The 23233-nt window shown below is 33.5% G+C and overlaps 3 protein-coding genes across 8 annotated transcripts in view; 1 reads left to right on the top strand and 2 right to left on the bottom strand.

Moving 5' to 3' along the window:
• LOC121367996 (intraflagellar transport protein 122 homolog) overlaps positions 1-3165 on the top strand; it is a 34920-nt gene extending 31755 nt beyond the window's left edge. Inside the window, exons 27-28 of the mRNA XM_041492486.1 lie at positions 338-502; positions 979-3165. Coding sequence (XP_041348420.1) covers positions 338-502; positions 979-1059 — 246 coding nt within the window. The 3' untranslated portion in view covers positions 1060-3165. The remainder of the gene's footprint in view (positions 1-337; positions 503-978) is intronic.
• A 1968-nt stretch (positions 3166-5133) lies between these two features.
• Positions 5134-19085, bottom strand: LOC121367995 (thioredoxin reductase 2, mitochondrial-like). Its single transcript, XM_041492485.1, has 17 exons — positions 18800-19085; positions 17861-17932; positions 17262-17318; positions 16531-16675; positions 15305-15379; positions 14909-14984; positions 13912-13974; positions 12499-12569; positions 11486-11505; positions 10962-11053; positions 10468-10639; positions 9807-9952; positions 8893-8988; positions 8123-8215; positions 7411-7482; positions 6395-6492; positions 5134-5632 (listed from the first exon to the last, which is right to left on the bottom strand). Exons 1-17 carry the CDS (start codon positions 18891-18893, stop codon positions 5509-5511), a joined length of 1566 nt encoding a protein of 521 aa, XP_041348419.1. The 5' UTR covers positions 18894-19085; the 3' UTR covers positions 5134-5508.
• A 2659-nt stretch (positions 19086-21744) lies between these two features.
• LOC121367993 (battenin-like) overlaps positions 21745-23233 on the bottom strand; it is a 38981-nt gene continuing 37492 nt past the window's right edge. For 5 of the 6 annotated variants that reach the window (XM_041492483.1, XM_041492480.1, XM_041492479.1 and 2 more), the window contains 2 exons: positions 22804-22944; positions 21745-22317 (listed from right to left, as the gene is read on the bottom strand). In XM_041492483.1, coding sequence (XP_041348417.1) covers positions 22189-22317; positions 22804-22944 — 270 coding nt within the window. In that variant the 3' untranslated portion in view covers positions 21745-22188. The remainder of the gene's footprint in view (positions 22318-22803; positions 22945-23233) is intronic. The other variant, XM_041492484.1, reaches the window with a different exon arrangement.

Below are 23233 nucleotides of genomic sequence, written 5' to 3'. Positions count from 1 at the left end.
CTTAGATGATAATTGAATATTTGGGGACCATTGACTACATTATTGGGGATCCTCAACTCCATCCCAAAAGCATACATAAAAATTTAAGATTTAGTAAAGAATATTTATTAATATAATATATTATATTTTTAAAACATACACTAGTATTAAGCCCCTTACCGCTAGCATACAATTTGTACTTTTATGAAAATGTTGATAATTGTAATATAAGTATGTATGGACTGATAACTATTCTTTCTTGGTTGATTTTATGGTAGTTTTTTTTTTATCATTCTGTGCTATTATCATTTACATTTAGCTAGCCAGTATTTGTACTGTGCTTGTTTTGTGTTGCTAGGAGAATTCGTCCGACTTCAAACCAGTGGTTGTGAACAAGGCCATTCTAAAAAGCATGACTCGCTCAGAGGTGTATGTTCTGAAGTGGCCGAAGCCTCTGCGGTATCAGTTTTACAGGAGCTTACTGCCCGATATTACCATAACACTGTGCCCATCATGCAACAAGGTGAGTTCCTTTCAAGACCGTCATTACCACACCAAGTTTCATACAATTTATAAATGTCAGGTTTTTAAGTCACATGATAAACTTTGGATCATTCCAAACATTTATAACAAAAGAAGCCAGTGCATCATGACTGGTATATCAAAAGCGATGGTATGTGTTATCCTGTCTTTAAGATGCATATGAAAGATCCCTTCCTACTAATGGGAAAAATATAGCAGGTTTCCTCTTTAAGACTATATGTCAAAATTACGACATCCAATAGCCGATGATTAATAAATCAGTGTGCTCTAGTGGTGTTGTTAAACAAACTTTCACTTTATAGCAAAAGAGTACACGAACTGGAATTATATATGTTTTAAAACCTGGTTCAAAATATGTCTTGTGTACAATTTTAAATTTTTCACTTTGATGTTTTTGAGACTGATACAAAAAGTTAAAGTTAATGATACCATGTTTTTGTTTGTTTGTTTTTTTAGCTCTTTCATACTGATGATTTTGAACAGAAGTATCTACAAAATGGATATTGTCCTTTCTGCAAAGTGAAAATGGAGGATTGAAGATTTTTTGCATACCACAAATGAAAATATTCTTCCGTCCATTTCTCAGATGATCTGACTTTTAATTCTAATTAGTTATTTTAATCTGAGGATTTTCATCAGAGGTATCCTCAAAATTGTTTTACAACTTTACAAGACTGAAGACAGCTTTTGTGTTCCATTTATAAAAAAAAGTCCCCAAAACACTGGGACCACATTCCGTCCATTTATTTCACTTCACTTGCATTAATGTTCTTATGCAATTTAGTCAATATTTATACAGTGGAATTCAAAAGTGCATTTTTGTCAAAGTGAGCTTCAAAAATATTTTGAGAGATGAGGTCTTATAAAAAGACAAAGCCTCTTTATCTATATTTTGGTTAGTAATTTAACATTGTTGAAATATGTTTGTGTACAACATGATCAACAATTGTGTATTTTTAAGAGATAAATGAATTGAATATATTGGAGATTTTAATCAAATTTATTTGACCTGTATATCAATCTAGCTCTGGAATGATCATCAGACTCTATCACATATGGATTATCATATGATTCATGTGGATGATACAAGTTTGATGGAAATCAACGTGAAACAAAACGCAAGTGTTCTAACTAGCAATAAAACAAAGGATGTGGAAGTTCCTTTATCTGTGACATATTGTCAAACGTTTTTGCGTTGAGAACTCCAACCTAAAGTGCTACTATTGGTAGGAGCTAGTGGGGATTTCTCTATTAGTTCTGTTGGTAGTGTGCTGAAGTCCATATCAAGATTATATAGTTAAATCTATTTATTTGTTTTATTTTATTAGTAGTAAACAATTACTAATGTTTGGTTTTTTTTATATCTTGTAATCCTTCACCGAGTTCAACAATCCACCTTTTCTTACCGTGTCCATTTCTCCACAAGATCATAAGACATTTTGTTTTTGTAATATTGACTGATCGTGACCTTTTTATCCTTAATGGATTGTTAAATGTTTGCCGTCCATTTTTTTATTTATATAATATTTTAATTACCAAATATGTTATGAGATTTCATCATATTCATTGATTTCAGTTTCTTGTACAGTATATGTGCATGTTAAGACAGTGTTTCCAATGCAATAATAGCACATACCTGCAATCATCTAGAAAGAAAAAAAATAAATGTTTAAAGTTTTTTTTAAAGTTTAATTATTATTTTAATTTTTTTTATTTCGTTTAACATGCATTGAAATGAACATTTATGGATGCAACTGTCAGTGACATCGAATAAGTTTATGGTGGGCAAGACGTTCAATTCTGCAGAATTCTTGTTTTTAATGGAGAAACAGGTTATCATAGTAAAACTAGTACTGTGATCTGTACGTGTACTAGTATATCATATTTCATTGAGGTAATATTATTAACCACTGTTAAGACATAGAGATTATTAAACGAGCTTGTGTGTCATACTGATTTTACGAAACGAGTGTCAGGATTTTTGTATTGCCCGAGCGAGAGCGAGGGTAATACATGAATCCTGGCGGAGTTTCGTAAAATCAGTACGACTCACACATGAGTGTAATAATTTCTTTATTATCCATATTATTATTTTCTTTATGAGAGACCCAACTCAAAATGTTTCAAATGCAGTCTTGAGCTAGGCCTTGGCAAGCAACATCATGTTATGACGTCGCTTCCCAAAATTTACGTCATCTCACTTGTTATTACACATGTGCTTTGTATGATTATTATTAACTCGGTTTATGTTACCATGTGGATAATAATAATATTCTATCATATGTTTGAACAACTGAAAAAAGAAGAAATGACACAGACCCTGTATGCATTCCGAGCCTAAGACCGGTTTTATTATTGTGTTGGATTATTTATATGATGTTAAGAATTGTGTTGCATTAAATTCGCGAATGTTATATTGAAAACTTGTTTTGTACATTCCATACAGAATCTGTGATGCAGAAATCCTGGCTATAAATGCCATGCAAAAGGCCTACACAAAATAACATGATTGATGTGGTCTTTATAGCAGGTTTTCAAAATACATGTATATATTGTTAAATATATTTGCATGTACTAATAAAGTGTGAAATAATATTAGTAGATTTCCGATTATTTACTGAAAAATAAAATATATTATATGTTTAGACTCGTTTGAATTATGATATGGTACGGTCTATGGAACAATTTAAAAAAAAAAGTTAATATAAATGCATAGGCAATTTAAAAAAAAAGTTAATATAAATGCATAGGGAGGGAGAGGGAGAGTGTGAGTGAGTGAGTGAGAGTGAGAGAGAGAGTGAGTGAGTCCGAGAGAGAGGGAGGGAGGGTGTATGTTTTTTAATATGGAAAATAACTAGACACGGTTGATATTGTAAGTAGCTAATTCTTTTCATCCTATAACATTTGTAGAAACATTCACTCATTAAACAAGTATTCCCAATGGCACCTGTAGAGTATTTTGATTCAAGGCTGTTCATAATAAAACATTGTCAAAAATATTACATTAACACACTGAACAATATAGTATCATGTGGTTCCCTATTTACTACAAAGTCTCAAGTGTAATTACTGAATGTTAGTTTATATACGCACCAGTCTACAACATTACAGTACAGAGACAATATTATTCATATGCTGAATTATCACTTTATCTGTATATTGTACATCATAAATGAATCTGTACATTAAAAAATATACACTGACAATCAACATGTTAAAATAATCAAAATGTTCATGCAATTAATATTTAAAAAATAATCACAAATCACTGAAACCATGTACAGTTAATTACAAAAATGTATGAAGTCTTTTTAAATGTGAAATATATATACAGAACTTCACGTACATTGTTTTCGCTTCCTATTTATTGCACAAGTTTATTTTGCACAAGAATATATACCACGAGACCTCGTAGCAGTCAAATGGTATGTTCTTTCGCAAAATAAACGAGTGCACTAAATAGGAAACGAAAACAACGTATGTGAAGTTCTGTATTTATTACATACCTTCTTTAATGTTATAACAACACTTTGTTAAATCTATGATAAAAACTCCTTTCATGGATTTGCTTAATGTTAAGAATCATACTCTGCGGCAGCCTTGTGTAGTGTTTCAAATGTGATGTGACGTAATTTGTAAATCATATGATGTCAGTAAATAAAAGGCGCTAACTGCAGAAAAATAAAAAGGGAATTACACATTTAAAAGTTCCGGTCCAGATCGAACATATGTGTGATACAAAATAAATTTATCACACAGTTTCAAAATGTCTTTATCACTATAGTAAGAATGAACAAGTATGTAATGAATAATAATCTATATTATTGTATATCTTAAATTCCAGATAGACTCAAAAACTCATAATTTATACAGAAACATTACAAAACATTCCGAGAAGTAATTAAAACTGTGTTCATTTGGTTATCGTGAATTCACAAGTTCCAAATTGTGAACACAACTTCACCTAGTGGAGAGCGTTCAGGCGATTTAGAGACAATCACACACACACCCAACTCATAATTGCACAAATGATTTCCGTTTGTGCTGACATTTATTCACTAGTTGTGAACACTGAGACAGAAAATCCTACCCCAGTTCATAAGATATGTTCACGGCTTATTTCACCAAACGAAGGCTCTTCACAAGTTGTGAATTGGGAAATATGATATTCACGACTTCTAATGAACACAGCATTAGCCATGAGTAATCTACACAACTTCATAATGGCAGCAAACTCTTCACAGTAACGAGGCTATCTGCAGAACATCAGTTCCTCTCCCTAGCAAACAAGCTATTTGAGAGAGGAACGTCATTAACGCTGACAGAAAAGACCCCATTTTGCAAAGTGTCAAACACAATTTTCCCTGTCTCTGAAAATCCCAGGCCAAAATATACTGCAGAAAAAGTCATTTGTCTTTGCTATACAATGTCATGTACCTATCCTGTACATAATTTCTCACAGTCTCCAAAAAACCCATGCTATACTATATTGAAGAAAAAAAAAAAAATTCTTTATTGCTATACAGGTACAGGTATTCTGTTTTATTACAAAAAATAATTCACAATCAAATAAAAATGTAGGCAGGGGGTGGTAGGGGCAAACAAACCATCTGCATCCATCAACAAATATCTGTTCTTTTACCATTGGTTTAATTTCACTAATTGTTGCTTTATTTTGTTGAATCTTAAAAAAGAATTCGACACTTAAGCTGCTATATTTGTTAACAATTACAGACCTCACCGTTTAAGGTGAGCTATAACTTGTTCCTTATCGCTCTCCTGAGATTTGTTCAGGGAAAGTAGTTTTTATCTCCCCTTAGCATGTGAATTTATATGGTATCAATATGGTGATATTTTAAATGACTCCCAAAATTGAAGGGAAGCAATTAAGCACTCCTCTCAATTTTGTTTCTATCATAGTCTACAATTACTTTTCTGCAATAAATCTCGAGCCCAGGATCTGATGTTCAGAGACAGAGATTAACCTCAGCATCCAGTCGATGTCGGATCCAGCCCGGACCTCTTGGTGATGTGAATCTTGACAATCTCCTCAGCACAGGTCGGGTGGATTGCAACAGTGCTCACCAGAGTTGAATAATCCAACCCAGCTCTGAAACGAAGGAAGAATTGTTGTTAACACACTCAACACATTGTTATTTATGGTTATATGGTTAAAAACTACACAGGTACTGAGAGAGGAAATTCGCTGCAACCATACTATGATCTACTCATTTCAATTAGCAAAAGATCTTTTGAATGCACAATGCCACAAACAGGATAGCACATACCATGGCCTTTGTTAAACAGATTGTGGAGCACTGGCTGGAATGAGAAATAGTCCAATGGAAAGCTACTACATTTTTCTATTGGCAGCATAGGAAATTTTATATATACTTACCCCTAAATGAAAAAGCCCCATATCATGGCCTTTAATATATCAGGGACATTGGATGGGACAGACAAAAATCCAATCAAGTAATGGGTCCACCGAGGTATTTTTATGACTCGAGCAACTCCGGCGAGCATTCTACTAACAGCTAGATTCAGCCCCAGTCACTGGTTTGAATCTCATCATTTGAGACTGAGGTATGTGTTACATGTACATTATTTACTATACATACAGTAATTGAGTACAGTTTTATGTTTTATTAACATCAAAGAAGTTAGTTAAATAAAATTGTTACTTAAATAAACTGGATATTGGTTATACAAGTATAAATTTCAGTGTTTCAAATGAAACTTAAATTTTAGTGTTTCAAGTGAAACTTAAATGTAAGGGTTTCAAGTGTAACTTAAATGAACTGTACTATTATTAAAACAACTTGGAACATTCGCCCCAAAGTGGAAACATTTATCCTTGGTATCTACTTACTTGATAGCCACTGCGAATCCCTGAATTATCTCCCCTGCATTTGGCCCCAACAGGTGAAGACCAAGAATTTTTGAAGGATGTTCCCGTTCACAAATAACCTACCATAAAAATAAAATTCAATTAATATGCTTTCTTTTACAAAAGTTTTTTTTAAAATAAATAAAACTAATGTAAACAAGTATTCTGAGAGCACTGCTAAAGCTATATATGGTTCTTACAAGAACTATAACTCTTTTGAACCATGAATAAATTCCACTGTTTTGACAGTTATGGCCTTTGAATAAATTCCCATGAAAATCGCACTTTGATCGGTAACTCAATATGATAAACCTTTATACAAAATTTCAAATCAATATCTTGGGGCATGTATCTCGGTGCTAGACAATTTCTAAATATACCTGACGTCATAACCTCGGGTTGGAATTGCCTTATCTACACCTCACAATGGTGATAGATTCTATTAATATGGGTCAGACGAACAGACAGATAGATGGACTGGCAGGGGACTAACAAAACATTATAAAAGAACATCTTATGACCTGTGGAATATTTGGTTTACTTCTAACACCCTTTCAGAAATACATGTATGTATATTTTGTTACTAAGTGAACTAAACTGTCTACCACCTACTTTCATCAAAAACATTGCAAAGTAATATCAATAGTAATGTAAATAGTAATCGAACAGGGGTTTGTTTTTTATCACCAAGACTTATAGTACTAAACAAAAATTCCCTAGAACAAAGTGTCTTGCTTACAATAAACAGGCTTAGCAAAGAAAATTATAGAAATTAAATGATTATTTTTAAAAATTTTAAATTCAGGATGTAAAATGCCCGATTAATCTAGTTCTTCTAATTCTGTGTTAAAATATTTTGATACATGCATTGAAATTAATTCTGTCACCATTGCAAAGGTAATATATTTTGCTTTCCAAATGCGTCAAGAAAAAACAATAAGTCAGATTAATGTGCACATAAATGTTTCCCAAAACTTAGAATGTCTCCTCAAACTTACTTTGATATAGCACTGAGAGCTATCTTTATTTGGTACTGTAAACTCCAGTGGTCTATAGAATGCATGATACACCTGAAACAGAATAGCAAGAATAATCTTGAAAACACTAACACTGATAAGAAGTGAACACTTGTAACTAGGGTTGATGCTGGCTTTGGTAAAAGATTTAAGTACAAAAAAAAAAGAAGTTTGTTTTGTTTAACGACACCACTAAAGCACACAGATTAATTAATCATCGGCTATTGGATGTCAAACATTTGGTAATTCCGACTCATAGTCAACAGAGGAAATCTGTTACATTTTTCCTAATGTAACAAGGGATCTTTTATATGCACTTTCCCACAGACTGGAAAGCACATACCATGGCCTTTGACCAGTTGTGGTACACTCGTTGGAATGAGAGAAAACCCAATCAGTTGAACGTGTTCACCAAGGTGGTTTGATTCTGCGGCCCAAGCATCTCAGGTGAGTGCTCAACTGACTGAGTTAAATCCCTCCTCGTTATTGAAGTACCGTACATGTACAATGCAGGACACCATTTTTATTCGTTTGTGATTAATGAATTTCTATTCAGCAGGTTAAATGTGATATTATTATACTTTATATTTATTATTATCAATTTTGAAACAACTCTTTAATATATTATTTAAATATTTGAAATAATAAACACTAGGAAACTTCAATATTCTTTTGACTGACATTAGTTACCTACCTCAATGTTATCTTCCCCGTGTTTCTCTACTGCAGTTTCCTCTGAAATACCGACACAGCCATACTCCAATGGAGTAAAAATTGTGGTAGCAATCTAAAAAACAAAAAGGAATTTTAAAAAGTATTACCCAAACAATAGTATTGTGAATTTTTTATTTTTTTTTATTACAAACTGTTTTATTGCATTCTAAAATGACTTTAATAAAAACAAATTAGGATTTACATTAGTGTTTTTATTATCAGAATTCTCGGGTGCCATGGCTAGTGATATTCAGTACAGGATAATTGAGCTAGTAAATAACTATCATCGCTATGCCCAATGGCTGGTGAATTTTTGTGTCAAATGCTGCATTTAAGTCTATTATTTTAAATATGAATATCCTGCCCACCCCCACCCTCAAATCTAAGGGTTTTTAAGCTCTATCTCCTTCCTTGGGTGACATATCTGAATGTTCCTATTAGTAAAATTGTATTTACTTCAAGTAGGGTTAGTGAATTTTTAATCAAGGCTAGTAATTTTTTTAAAGCACTGATCACATGGCTAGTGGATGTTGATAACAATTTTAGACACCCTATTTTCATAGTTGCATAGCACATAATATATTTAAAGTTGCATGTGCTTTAATTAAACCAAATGAGTAAGAAGATATGTATTTTTACCCATTCTGAGAAAGAGTGAAAAGGAGGTAAGCAGTCAGTCTGCTACATTAATAAAGATTCAAAATTAACGCCATGCATTTCATTCTGCTCGTACATGATATAAAACTTCACCTGTTCATAGTTCATTTGCATAGTGCTTCCATTGTAAAGTCTATGAGCCAGTAACTTCCCAGCTTTAATGGCAACAGGTGTCAGCTCAGGTCTGCCCTGAAACATGAGAAATCCATTAAAAAATATTGCTACGTGAAATCATATGTTTGTAACAATTTTAATCATATATCTGAACAGTTAACATATTTCCAAATTATCTCTGCATAAGGCAGAGTTAAAAGGATATTTTTACAGTCATGACTGCTTTTATGAACCACTGTCAGTGACACATCCATTGGTAAATGTGCAATTAGTTTAGAAACTGTCTGAAAATGATGGAGTTGACCGTTCAGTCACAGAAAAATTACCTGCTAATAGTCAAACATAATTTGTCACATTCCTTGTTATTTTTCAAAATTGGAATCTGCACAGACCAAGCAAGACAGGTTCAGAATCAATGGCAGTTGTTTAACAGGGCAAAACTTTTTTTTTTAAATTAAAAAACTAAACATACAACCAAGCTCTATACTTATAAATATTTAAAGGTTAGGCCTAAGGCTTTAAAAAAGTTTCATTCTACAATTAACATGTAACTGAAGTTACCGACTTTGTTAGAAGTTTTGAGTCTGAACTTTAAGTTTTAAAAGCATCAGCCCAAATCTATTCTACAAATAACATGTAAATGAAGTTTACAGACTTTGTTAGAAGTTTTGAGTCTGAATTTTAAGTTTTAAAAGCATCAGCCCAAATCTATTCTACAAATAAAACTGAAGTTTGCAGGCTTTGTTAGAAGTTTTGAGTCTGAATTTTAAGTTTTAAAAGTATCAGCCCAAATCTATTCTACAAATAAAACTGAAGTTTGCAGGCTTTATTACAATTTTTGAGTCTGGACTTTAAATTTTAAAAGCATCAGCCCAAATCTGTTTTAAACTTACATGCAAGACGTCTCCTACTGCATAGATATGTTGCACCGTGCTCCTCTCTGTATCACCTCCATGACCTCCAATCACTTTTGAACTCTCTGCGTCCAGAGAAACACCAATATTTTCCAGTCCCAACTTTCCTGTTTCAGCTTTGCGTCCTGTGATGCCAAAAAATATTTTAAACTGTAGGATCAAAAAACCCCACCTAAAACACTGTCAGTTATATACTAGACTAAGTCTGCACTATAATTTAAAGGAAATCCCCCTCCACCAAATTTTTTTATTTTCACTTATAGACTATAATTTAAAGAAAATTACCAAAACACTTTTTTTATATCAATAATATACTAATCTACACTATAATTTAAATAAAATCACACCATTAAAACAAAATAAAACATAAACCAAACATTTACATTAATAAAGGAATGAAAGTTTGGCTATGTCAGAACAATAATAACTAAATACTCTAATTCTTATGTGAATTAATTAATTAATGTTTTACGACACTCCAGCACGAAAAATACATTGGCTATTGGGTGTCAAACTATGGTAAATGTAAAAATTAATAATTCTCACGTGAATTAACATCACAGTATGAGTTTGCTTCACCACATTTTGCTTTCTTTAGGAAGTAAAACAACTGACTTTTATCGTAAAACATTTTACTTACCAGTTGCAATGAGGACTGTATCAAAAACCTCTTCATGTGTGGTCCCTGTGGAATCTCTGTAGGTCACATTCAGTTGTCCACTGGACAGTTTATCAATGCTGATGGGAATGGATTGTTTGATAAATCGAGTACCTTCATTCTCCATATAGTCTGCTAATAAATTAGCCAGTTGCTGAAAACAAAATTATAATTTTACATAACAAGACAATTAGTCAAATACTGCAAGGATGCTGTGGTCGGAAAATACACTGTACAGTGAAACCTCTCAAGACCGGATCCTCTGTAAATCGGAATTCCCTCAAAACCGAACGTTTTAGAGAGTCCCTTTTTAAAAACCAGGACAGAACTTAACTTTTGTAAACCAGATACCTCTAAAACTGGACATTTGTCTTGGTTCAAAGAGGGTCTGGTTTAGAGGGGTTTCACTGTACTAAAAAAAAAGCAGAAAAGTTGCATGACAAAGACGTCAAAACTAGTCAATGATTTAGTCTCACCTGATCAAAATTTCTCAGAAAAATGGATCGCACCATGACAGTTGTATCGAAACCTAGTCCTGTGAGGAATCCGGCACATTCTAAAGCAATATCTGTCTGTGTTAAGCTCAAACCAGCACATATAATAACATAGTTACAAATAGGGCAAGGTCAAAGGCATTAGGAAACAACATGTTTCTTTAAAGGAACTTGATAAAAAGTGCATCATGAAGGTACCAGCAAGGAGCTACCTTTCAATCAACTACATCAAATCAACAAATTAGCTCCATTTACCAATTTTATTAACCATTCTAAGTGATAAACATACCGGTATATAAATTCATTCTATTATTGAGCAAAAATCTACTCCAGTGAAAAAAAAAGACGACATTTGTGCATATTTGTGTATACATAAGGGATACTGACATAGAATCTCTATGCAATATATATCATGTTTTATCTTTGATTCCATGAACTTTTGTAGACAGTATAGGAAACATAGTTCAGTATTAAATTTCACTTTTACTATTTAACACAAAGGATACAACTAGCACCAACAACTAACCTGGAAAAAAAAATATATATATCAGTTAATATATAATAAAAATAGACTTATCCAAATAATGTAACTGGTCTTAAATAAAAAGTTAAGAAAACTAGATATGAAATGAAAATATCATGCACGTAATATATAAAGAGTAATACATGAGTTACCAGTTATTACTTTTATTTCCCAGGTGAAATAATTTTCAACAGTCACAAACTTTTAACAAGTGACAAATGAAATTATTTTGTGAGGGACATAAACCTGATAATAACTATTACAGAATTTATTATTTTCTTTATTAATTAGCTATTTTCATTGTGTCGGATTGTACAATATTCATTATGTTTGATACAGAGACTTTCAAAAACATTCTATACACAATTTGCAATATTACTGTAACTTCTGATATTTTCATTTTTAAGGTAATTCTAAAGATAAGAATTCCACAGAATTAAATGTCTCACCTACCATAACATTTTTGGTGCACTGTGATGAACATCCACAGGTGCAACTATAAACCAAGTTTCAATGATCTGGGACGTGTAGTGTTTGAGAAACTAATCTAAATGCGGAACTTTAAAAAAAAGAGTTTTGTTTTGTTTAACGACACCACTAGAGCACATTGATTAATTAATCACCGGCTATTGGATGTCAAACATTTGGTAATTTTGATTTGTAGTCATCAGAGGAAAGCCGCTACATTTTTTCTAAAGCAGCATGGGATCTTTCCCACAGACAGGAAAGCACATTCCACGGCCTTTGACCAGTTGTGCTGCACTGGTTGGAATGAGAAAAAACCAAATCAGTTGAATGGATCCACCAAGGTGGTTCGAGCCTGCAACACAAGCACCTCAGGCGAGCACTCAACCAACTGCAGAACTTTAATGCAAAAGTTGTCACCAATGCTGCTGTCAGAAAAGGTGAGATAAAAAACAGATATTCTATTTATTTAGTAACAGAAACTATGCAAAAAAAGTTTCTTTGCGAAATGCAAAACAAAAACATTCATACGTTTTTCCAGGTGATTTTTTCATCCAGAAAATATCATCACTGGTAATAGCATGTTGTAAAACTCCCGAAACCTGGAAATATATTCAGATAACATCAGACAAAACAACCATGGAATCCAAGCATTCATTGTTATAACATGTTTTGATTTACATCCATGCTGGTATGTGAAAGTATGAGTTAAGATGCCTTAGTATAGACTAGAGCAGTTATGGAACCAACCTGGAATACTGACCTATTTAATAAAGAGGTCACCTACTCATGAAGGTCATACTAGTCTCCTTCAGGCATCCGAGAAATAGAGAATACTAAATGAGTGGACATCAGATACCATTTATCTCACAACAAGTTGTTTTAAAATGTATCTCATGAGCAAAAGCAAGTTTGATATGTTTTAACCAACAAGTTGTGAGATAAATGGTATCTAATGGACACGAATGTATTATTCTATTTCTTACATACCTTAAGAAAAACCCAGATTTTAAGCAAATTTTAACATCTTTTTCAACTAAAAGTTATTTACAGCAATTGCACTTGTAGCTGACTTACGCGTCACAGACACATGATTGCCAGGTTAACTATATGTCACAATGTAATCGATTTCCACCATGCTGGTTTTTTATTGGTCGTATGGCACTGGTGACCTGGACATCACCTAGGAGCACACTCGATCACTGGCCATGGGTGTGGGAGAGACGTGCCTGAACCTTAATTGGATAGAGTTTACGCTACGCCCTAGTAGCAGCCAGTCGTATGTCTTAAAATTGTTAACACACGTACGTGTGTAAACAACTATGTGTTATCAAAAACGGGTGTGTAACAATTGAAAATCTGCGTGACCCATTTATCGGTTACGCAGAAATAAATCTATGTAACCCATTTCCTTTTTGCATAACCCGTTATGTCCATGTAAATGGTGCTTGAAATTCTGCGCAAAAATAAAAAAGGTAACGCAAAATTAGATTTGCGCAAGCAACACGCAAACAATTTTCAGAGGCGTGTTTAAGACTGCTAGGTGCTGTGCTCATATCCCATTTCCAGCTTCAAACTGGAGTGAGTGTGCACCCAGGACAGCATACTTGAACCTTAATTGGTATGGATATCAAATGAAACTGAAACTTTAAGGTGGACGTTCTAGTTTAAGGCTGGTTCATATACCAGTACTGCATCCAACCGAGAATGACAACTCAGTGGCCATTACACTAATAACTGTTTAGGACACACAGCCCAGATACTGTAAATAAGATTAATACTATAATTTGCGACTTTTTTTCTCATAAAAAAAACTGTTGGCATCTGCAGTGCAGATCTGCAATGAAAATAATGGGTGCAAACACTGTGAAGTATATATGCATGTATTTATTATTTCTAGTAATTGGTTATTAGAATAAAAATAATTTTAAAATGATACTATACCTCAAAAGGAAGTCTTGGTCTGCCTCCAACAGCAACAACAATATTATCTGTTTCCAAATATTCCTGAAAAATAATCTTAACAAAATTATTAACTCAACAAAAAATTTATTTTAGCAATTCAAATACCAAACGCAATCTCAGAACTAAGACAAAAATCATAAATAATCATTTACATTTAGCCGATTTGTTTTGGTTAGATCTCGATCTTGTAATACTATAATTTATGTCATTCATACCATTGTATTTTAATGCAACAAAATGTCAAATCAAATATCATCTGCTTAAATCAAAATCATGCACGTTTTTTTTTAGAAAAGACAAAATTTGTTTTTTTTTACAATTTTGTTAATTGTGCTCAGAATGAATGAATGAATGTTTAATGACACCCCAGCATAAAAATACACATCGGCTATTGGGTATATTGTGCTCAGAAAGGTTGTGTTATGTTGATATTTGTTTACATACAACATTAAAAAAAGAAATTGCTTTGTTATATTATATAATAAAGGAAGGAAGGAAAAATGATTTATTTAACGGCGCATTCAGCACATTTTATTTATAGTTATATGGCATCAGACATATGGTTAAGGAACACAGATATTGAGGGAGGAAACCTGCTGTCATCAATTCATGGTCTACTTTTATCGATTAGCAGCAAGGGATCTTTTATATGCACCATCCCATAGACAGGATAGCACATACCACGGCCTTTGATGTACCAGTCGTGGTGCTCTGTCTGGAGCAAGAAATAGCCCAAATGGGCCCACTAATGGGGGTCTATCCCAAACCGACCGCGCATCAAGCAAGCACTTTACCACTGGGCTATGTCTCTTCCCCTCTTATATAATAATCACATAATTCAAAGGTTATCACAATTATAAACCCAATTAATTTGGTCCAAATTTTTAGTTTTGTGATTTTAACTTTAAGCCAATGATACATGTGTGTAAAACTGTCTATAGGAATATCTGTTTCTAGTGTTTCACAAATTAATTACCTCGCCTTTTCCATGGACAGCTTTCACTGTGTGTTGATCCACCAGAGATCCTTGTGCATTCAAGTAGTCCACTTTTCTAAATCAAACAGAATCATTGGATAAACATAAAGAGGAGTCAGTAACCTGCCTTTTGATTAGATTGTTTACTTCCAAGTTTTGTTTTTGTTTCTTTTTGTAAACTGCAAAAGAAGTGGAATATCGATAATATGATCTGTGTTCTGACTGTATTATAAATATATTGCAAAAGTATCTAGTTTTACATCTGTAGAGTAATTAAAAGTACAGGATAAGTATTACTCAGTAAATTTAGAAAGGGGTTTTGAAAATGTGTATTGCATGTATACATTTGAAAAGAAAACCAATACATGTGTAGCAGAACAAACAAAAACTACTCACTTGCTTTGTAGCTGCACTCGATGACCCCAGTTTAGTGATTTGACATGACCTTGTACTGCAGTGCACATAGTTTCCCTACAAAACAATCAGTAAATTTTTCCCCAACTTTAAAACAATAATATTAAGTAAATGTCGAATTAGTTTTAATTGTTTTAAATATTCATTTAAAAATTTAAAATAGTAATATTAATTAAATGTTACTCTAATTTTTTAAAATACATTACATTAGTATTAATGAACATGGATAACAAATCACAAAATATTTACCAGAGATTAAATCATTGACCTTTAATAACATTAAAATGTATCTGATTCAGTTGGTTTATATTAATTCATATCTTGGATATAAAAAAAAAAACACCTACATAAATTTAATTAGCATAATAAAATATTTACATATGGAATTGCCTCTTTGCTAATATTGTATGTTGATTCCTGGAGTATGTGAACAAGGATGTAATTCCTACTTGTATTTATAAATAAAAGGTGAAATCATCTTTAAAAAGTTAAAAATAAAAATATTTAAAGGTCATTTCAAAGCAAATTCAATTTACTCTGTGAAACTATTTTATGGACAAAAAAACTAAATGTAATAAATACATGTATACTAAACACCAACAAAAATGCACATTAAGGTTATGGTTAGTTTGTAATTAGAATATGTCGATTACAAACGATCAAGTCTGTGAAATGATAAACTTTATATTAACCTGTAATTCACCAAAATCTCAACATGTGTTAATCCATTCTTAAAGGAGCAGACCCTAGTTTTAACCCGTAAAAAATGGACACTTAAGTTTAGTTAATTTACAAACCTGCAACTCATTTGGATAAAGTTACAATAGAATGAAAAACGAGTCTGTGACAATAAAACAGGAAATATCCTTAAAAATAGACTAGAACTCTAATAAACTGCTACTTCTCAGATGCACGTGCATTTTTTAAAATATGAAAAATGATATTTTTGGTATTACAAACACCAGGATGAGTAGAAACACTTCAGTTCTACGAAAATGGGTAATCTAAAGAATAAAATATAAGTAATATTTGATTTCAGTGATCATAAACGGCTCTAATAATGAAAAATATGCTGTAGTGTTTAAAAACTAGGGTCTGTCCCTTAAAAAAACCCACCTAAATTTAATGTTATAGCTAAATATTACGATTAGCATTTGTTTTGGTGTTCCAATATGTTTGAAAAATCACATCTCTGATTAGTTGCATACCATGAATGCTGGACTTCGGGAGGCACATTCCAGCCAAAAGCTCTCGACTGTTCTATTGCCTGGCCTAGTAAAGCAGCTTGGTGCATCAGCTTTTTGGGAATACATCCTACATTGACACATGTCCCACCAAGCCCCCACTTGGTACCTGTAACAAATGAGAGTCAAGACATTTAATTTCAACTTATTTTCATGCTTATATCCAATTAACGTTCAAACACGCTGTCCTGGGCACACACACCTCAACTATCTGGGCTGTCTGTCCAGGACAGTGGGTTAGTTGTTAGTGGTTAATAAGAAAGAAAAGGGTGTACTGGTCTTACACCTACCCAGGGAGATAATTCAACTGAAAGTACTAAATGATGAAAATATATTTATTTCATAGGCTAGCCTAACTATTAATGAAGTTTTTGTCTTTTAAAATACACATATATAGTCTGTCAATCTTCCTATAACGATGTTCTTTTTAAAAATAATTTCAGTTTAGTTTGACATAAGAAAAAAAGTAAGTGTTTTGGAAATAACCCAAAAATACTATTTCTGTGAGCAATTTAGAAAAAATCGGCTCAGAAATAAATACATTTAACTTGTAAGAACTATAGTTTTATGTGATGCACAGGCAAATAAGCAGTGATTGTTTGAGAGCTAAATTCTTAATGTTCATACTTGCTTTATCAACAAATACTTAATGGACAAAACTTAATGGAATTTATTTTGATATATGCATAAAATACCTTGTGTAGAAGGAGCTACGTAATCCAGCACAACAACCTTCTTGCCTAATTCAGCAGCTGTAATGATATAACACTAATCTTTATAATATAGACAGACATAATTCACTCACACATAACATAATAAAGAACAATTTGCAATGTACAAGTGGTTATAGTACCATTACAAGCAAATTTTATACTATTATATTGTACTTTTTGCAGGGTGTGGAAAGTGTACAACTTGTGATTTTTGAAAAATAAAGAATGCCTAAAAATTTGTTTACAGAGTTTATGATTTGTTTTGAACCATAAACTGTTAAATAATAGTTGCTACATGTAAATAATTACATCAGTGGGCAGGACTCACTTGATGCGTGGTCAATTTAGGATCGATCAGGCATGGTAATAGTAGTTATATTTACGAGTCCAACATTAAATATCACTAGCCATGGGAGTGGGGCTACCATAATCTAGAAGCCCTGCTTTATTGTTAGGAGTAGGATATGTGGCAGCAGCAGGTGTTCTCTGTCTCTATCGAACATTTTAAGCATTCATGATGAAATCTTTGAAAAAATATATTCTGCAGTCTATAGATGTATGTGATTCAAACTGATCATTACCTTCTTTAGCACATGCCAGTCCACCAGAGCCACCGCCAATCACCACGAGATCATACCTTTTCTTGGCAGTGTCTAATAAATACAACCATACAGATATTATAAACCAACTACATGTATAAAGGCAGCTTTGTACAACAAAATTCAAAAGATGAATATGAGTGTTATGTCTGTCTGAAATGTAACATTTAAAAAACAAATTAACCATTTGGTAGGCAGAGATTGCACAACAGTGATATAGATTGTTCTCCGACAGTAAAAAAAACTGTGTTAACTGTCCAAACGTCCATCTAGCTCTTTTACCATCAGACTCTGAGTACTCTGGCTAACTGTCGGAATACTCAAGCTAAAAGTTTGGGTCACCTCCACCCCTCCCCTTATCGATATTGATATGTACACGTTGTCGGTACTGGTTAACAACATGTAAGTTTAATGACATGACTGGACTCGGGAATAATCAAACTAAAGCTCTGTGGCATCAGATTTAGGTAAAATATTGTATTGTAAACACAGTAGCTTGCGACCATTTGGTTGTCAACAATTGCCAAAGCATTATATAGAGTTTCCTCTAGCCTTCCCCTACATATCAATATTAATAAGGGGAGGGCTGAAGGTGATTTGGGCTGAAGGTGATTTGGGCTGAAGGTGACTCAAGCTATAAGTAATGGTACACTTGTATTGCTGTGTACTTACAATTTACATAAAAATGCACATGTATTATGTTTATGTTCAAATATTTAAATACCATATTTTCATTTCACTGTTAAAGATTTGTTAAGTTGTAACATTAATATTAGCAACAGATGAACTCCAGTGACCCATAAAGGAGCAACGATAACATATAGTATATGAGTATAACAATTTTAAAAGAACGTCTTTCTACCTTTAAGAAATATTGACAATTCGTTAAAAAGAAAACACTAAATTGGTTTATGGTCTTACTGCAGTAACAGCAATGAATCTGGTCTAGTTTTGGTCTTTTTAAGAATCTAGACATCAGTTTCCTAACAATCCATCGTCTCATGGGCGCCGCCATTTTCAATTATCTACAAAGAATTCCTCCGTTTAACGAACGCACTACTGCAACAAAGAAACAGCTCGGATACGACCAGCGGGGCCTAATTCACTAAACTCTCGCAACTTTGCGATCTCGCAGTGTAATGCTAAAAGACTTGCAAAGAGGATGCTTTGTTGTCTAACAGAGCTTAAGAGACCTTTGTGAATTAGATCCGAGTATCTAACTAATGTGTAATTACACAAACAACTTTTCTATGTATGATTTTTTTTTTTAATTTAGTTATTTTATTTAAACGTCCATTAAGATATTTTTTAAATATCAAATTAGAGTTCAAGCAAGCTATAATAGTCAGTAATGTGGATTGTGGAAAGTGAATCAAAGATATTGTTTAAATCAAGTCTGAAGGCTATAGCATATCAATGTCGATTATTTAAATGTATCCAATAATTTATATTAATTTTATTCTCGTACTTATATTAATATGTCAACAAATAAATAATAAATAAATAAATAAATAAATAAATAAATAAATAAATAAATAAATAAGTAAATAAATAAAAAAAAATAAATAAATAAATAAATAAATATTTCATAACGTCTGTTTTTATCTATTATGATTGACATGCATATCGTTAAATGTTATATCTATGTAAAAAGGCCTTTTCAGAATATGCATACTACATCTTTGATATATGTAACAAGAACGCTAAAGTGAGAAAGTTTGGAAATACTTTTTTTCAGAATTATTATTAGGCTAATATGACAAGTTAAAGCCCTTAGTCCAATTCTGTTAAAAATAACTAATCACTTAGTTATTATAGGCGTGGGAGTGGTATGGGGAATCAAATTAATATATAACTGCTACCCCCACCCCCACCCCCACCCCATCCCCGCCCTCCTTCGTCATTACCATTTTCCGACACCTAGGCTATATGGTTATCTGTTAGTTACTTACTTTCAGATCACATGGTTAAAACAAGTTAAACCTCTCATAACTTTCATAGTCTAATGATTTTTTTTCTAAAATGAATGAATTGAGTAATTAAATTCAGCTTAAACGATGTACTAATTTTTAAATAATTATTGCGAAGTAGATACCAACGATTTCTTTCATTTGTTTGGTTCCGGTACTCTTTGTCGTTGGTGGGTCTATTGGGCTCTTTCTCGTTCCAGCCAGTACGCCACAACTGGTAGGCTATATCACATGCCGTGGTAAGTGCTAGATCATCTATGTGGGATTGTGCATATAAAAGATTCCTTGCTACTAATGGAGAAATGTAGCGTGTTTCCTCTCTAAGGCTATGTCAAAATTGCCAAATGTTTGACATCCAATAGACGATAATAATAAATCAATGTGCTCTTGTGGTTTCGTTAAACAAACAAAAACACCTTGTTAACTTTGCCTATATCCACAAAGGTCCAGGTATGGCCACCCCTCATCAAACATCTTATATCGCCGGTGGCTGGATTCGGGGCAGGATTAAAGAAGGAAGGAAGGAAATGTTTTATTTAACGACGCACTCAACACATTTTATTTACGGTTATACGGCGTCAGACATATGGTTAAGGACCACACAGGTATTGAAGGAGAAAACCCACTGTCGCCACTTTATGGGCTACTCTTTTTGATTGGCAGCAAGGATCTTTTATATGCACCATCCCATAGACAGGATAGCACATACCACGGCATTTGATGTACCAGTCGTGGTGCACTGGCTAGAGCGAGAAATAGCACAATGGGGGCAGGATTAAGTTTTGATTGATAGGCCTACACGAAATTAACGTAATTTGTGCTATTGTGAATGCTGCCCTGTATGTGAAAACATGACAGAGTAATGACTGGTTTCTTGTTTCACAATTACTTTAATCATTATACAGACATTTATTTTCTTTTATATACTCGGCATCGTTCTTTCAGCCATATTCAGTCAATTCCTTCTTTTTCCTCATATACCGAAAACTATATTGGCATATCCAAAGTTATCTCCACAAAGTTCCAAGGATATTTACTTTTTCCATCAGACAAATATTGAAACTGTCATATACTTCTCGACTGGTGTCTGGCAATCACATTTTTGTAAATCGTGAGTAGAGGCTGCACGGTGTCCATTATTCATTTAGCTGGTCCTAATCCTTTGTCAAACTGTCGATCCAGGGCGGGGGACAAGGAACCCGCCCCCTTCCCCAAATATATTCAACTTTTTTGCATTGTATTTTCCTTTTCACGAGTTGGTTCAAGAGCCCTTTTTCCCTTAGTCCCACCCCTTCCCATCAGCATTTCTCGGATCCGACCCTGCTTCATTCCTCATTGGTATACATCTCTCTCTCTCCCCCCTTCTCTCCCTCTCTCTCTCTCTCTCTCTCTCTCTCTCTCTCTCTCTCTCTCTCTCTCTCTCTCTCTCTTTCCGTATTTGTATTAACCAGTGTGGACCAGTAAATGAAAGGTTGTGGTATGTCCTATCCAGTCTGTGGGGAAATACACCTCGCACTTTGACCCGCTGAGATAGTATTTGGTACTGCTCCCATTAACGCTGGCAATTAGTTACTTAAATTGGATGAATATTGTTAAAAGTCATTTCACATTCATTCATCTACGTAAGTAGGTTTGCAAGAATTGCAGAGTCAATTCAATTCAATTATTTTATGCATTAAGCTACACGCTCATTAGTACAACATATTATATACACATACAATGCATAAAAAAAACACACAATTCAGTTAATGATATGTACATCGATCAAACACATATATACAATGTATTGTGTATATGTATATGTATGTATATGCATATGCATATGCATATGCATATGTATATGTATATGCATATGCATATTATGCATATAAAACAGACGATCCAGAAAAACAAACATAATATAACAATGGTTTTATTTCACAATACACACAACATATTTTTATTTAAAGTTTTATTTATACATATGGTTAAAAACCACACAGAAAAAAACATAAAGGAAGCCCACTGCCGCCATGCCATAGGCTACTATTTTTCGTTAGCAACAATTAAGGGATATTTTATATGCACCATCCCACAGACAGGATAATACATGTCACGGTCTTTGCTCAGCCAGCTGTAGAACGCTGGCTCGAATGAGAAATGGCCAACCGACGTGGACTGATCGATCGCGTATCAGGTGATCCATAATGGCTAAAGTTCCGCTCTCTCGTTATTATTGGTGTTACAAAGAGGCCAGCTATATTACAGATGTAGAAAGGTACTGCTTTGTTGAAACAGAAACAGAAAAAAGAGAGAGAACATTTTTTCATTTGGACTGATTACAAAATGCCGCATTTGACACTACATCTTAAGGCGAAGGTCACATAGTCTGTTGTGTGATGGTATGGCCACGGCTCCTGCCGCTGCTATGCCTATAGAATCGCCAAGAGTAGCCACTCCAAGACTAAACTCTCTGTGTTCAGAAGGAATCTAAAAATACAAATAATGATCAGATCTGTAAATAGTCAAGATTTAGAATAGAATATTTTATTATAAACAAAACGTTAATTACAGTGACATAGCAGTACTGGCGCAGCCAGAGGTCACCAACACCACAACCCCTCACATCCCCCCCCCCATCCCCCACCCCCAACCCCATCTTTTTCTGTCGGAACCTTGAAATGATATGGACACGTAAATACCAAGATTTTATATATTTTCCTGTCGCCCCATAAGACGATCCATAGACAGTGTGGCTGGCCCTCCATTATACAATCCCTGCAACGCCAATGCGTAGCGAAAATGGGCGCGTAGAGTGTACAGGCGGCCCCTCTTAACATTTTGATGAATTGCGCACGCGCTTGCACACGCATGCGTGTGTGTGCGTATATGACTGGAATGCATTATTATTTAATATTTAATATATTATGATTTATTAACTACACGTAATCTGTTAATAAATGGATACTACTTTACTTCTTGCGACATTCTGTAGAATGTGTTGACGTAGGCAGCGCCACCTAGTAACCCCTCAAAAAGGATGATAGCGAAAATAATCCAGATGTTAGGAATATACCGAAAATACACCTGCGTCAGCAAAACAACAAGATTGGCCAACTGTAAAAGAATTAAAAACAGTCATGAACTACAGTCCGTCCCATCCTCCTATTAAAAAAAATGTTTTTGTAAATAATTTCAGTTTGGTTTGATGTAAGAAAAAAAAAGTAAATGTGTTTTGGAAATAACAAAAAGGAACTACTTTTGTGTGCAATTTAGAAAGTAATCGGCTCAGAAATAAATAACTTGTAGTAAATTCCATAGTATGAAAAAAGAGTTCCCTGTGGGACGGACAATAGTTGATTAGTGAAAGTGTCTTTGTCATTAATTTTTGACTTGATGTAGAAGG

The sequence above is a fragment of the Gigantopelta aegis genome, chromosome 3 (assembly GCF_016097555.1).
Source record: "Gigantopelta aegis isolate Gae_Host chromosome 3, Gae_host_genome, whole genome shotgun sequence".
NCBI lineage: Eukaryota > Metazoa > Mollusca > Gastropoda > Neomphalida > Peltospiridae > Gigantopelta > Gigantopelta aegis.
The sequence above is the reverse complement of the archived record's forward strand: the minus strand, read 5'-3'. Positions and strand labels throughout refer to the sequence as shown.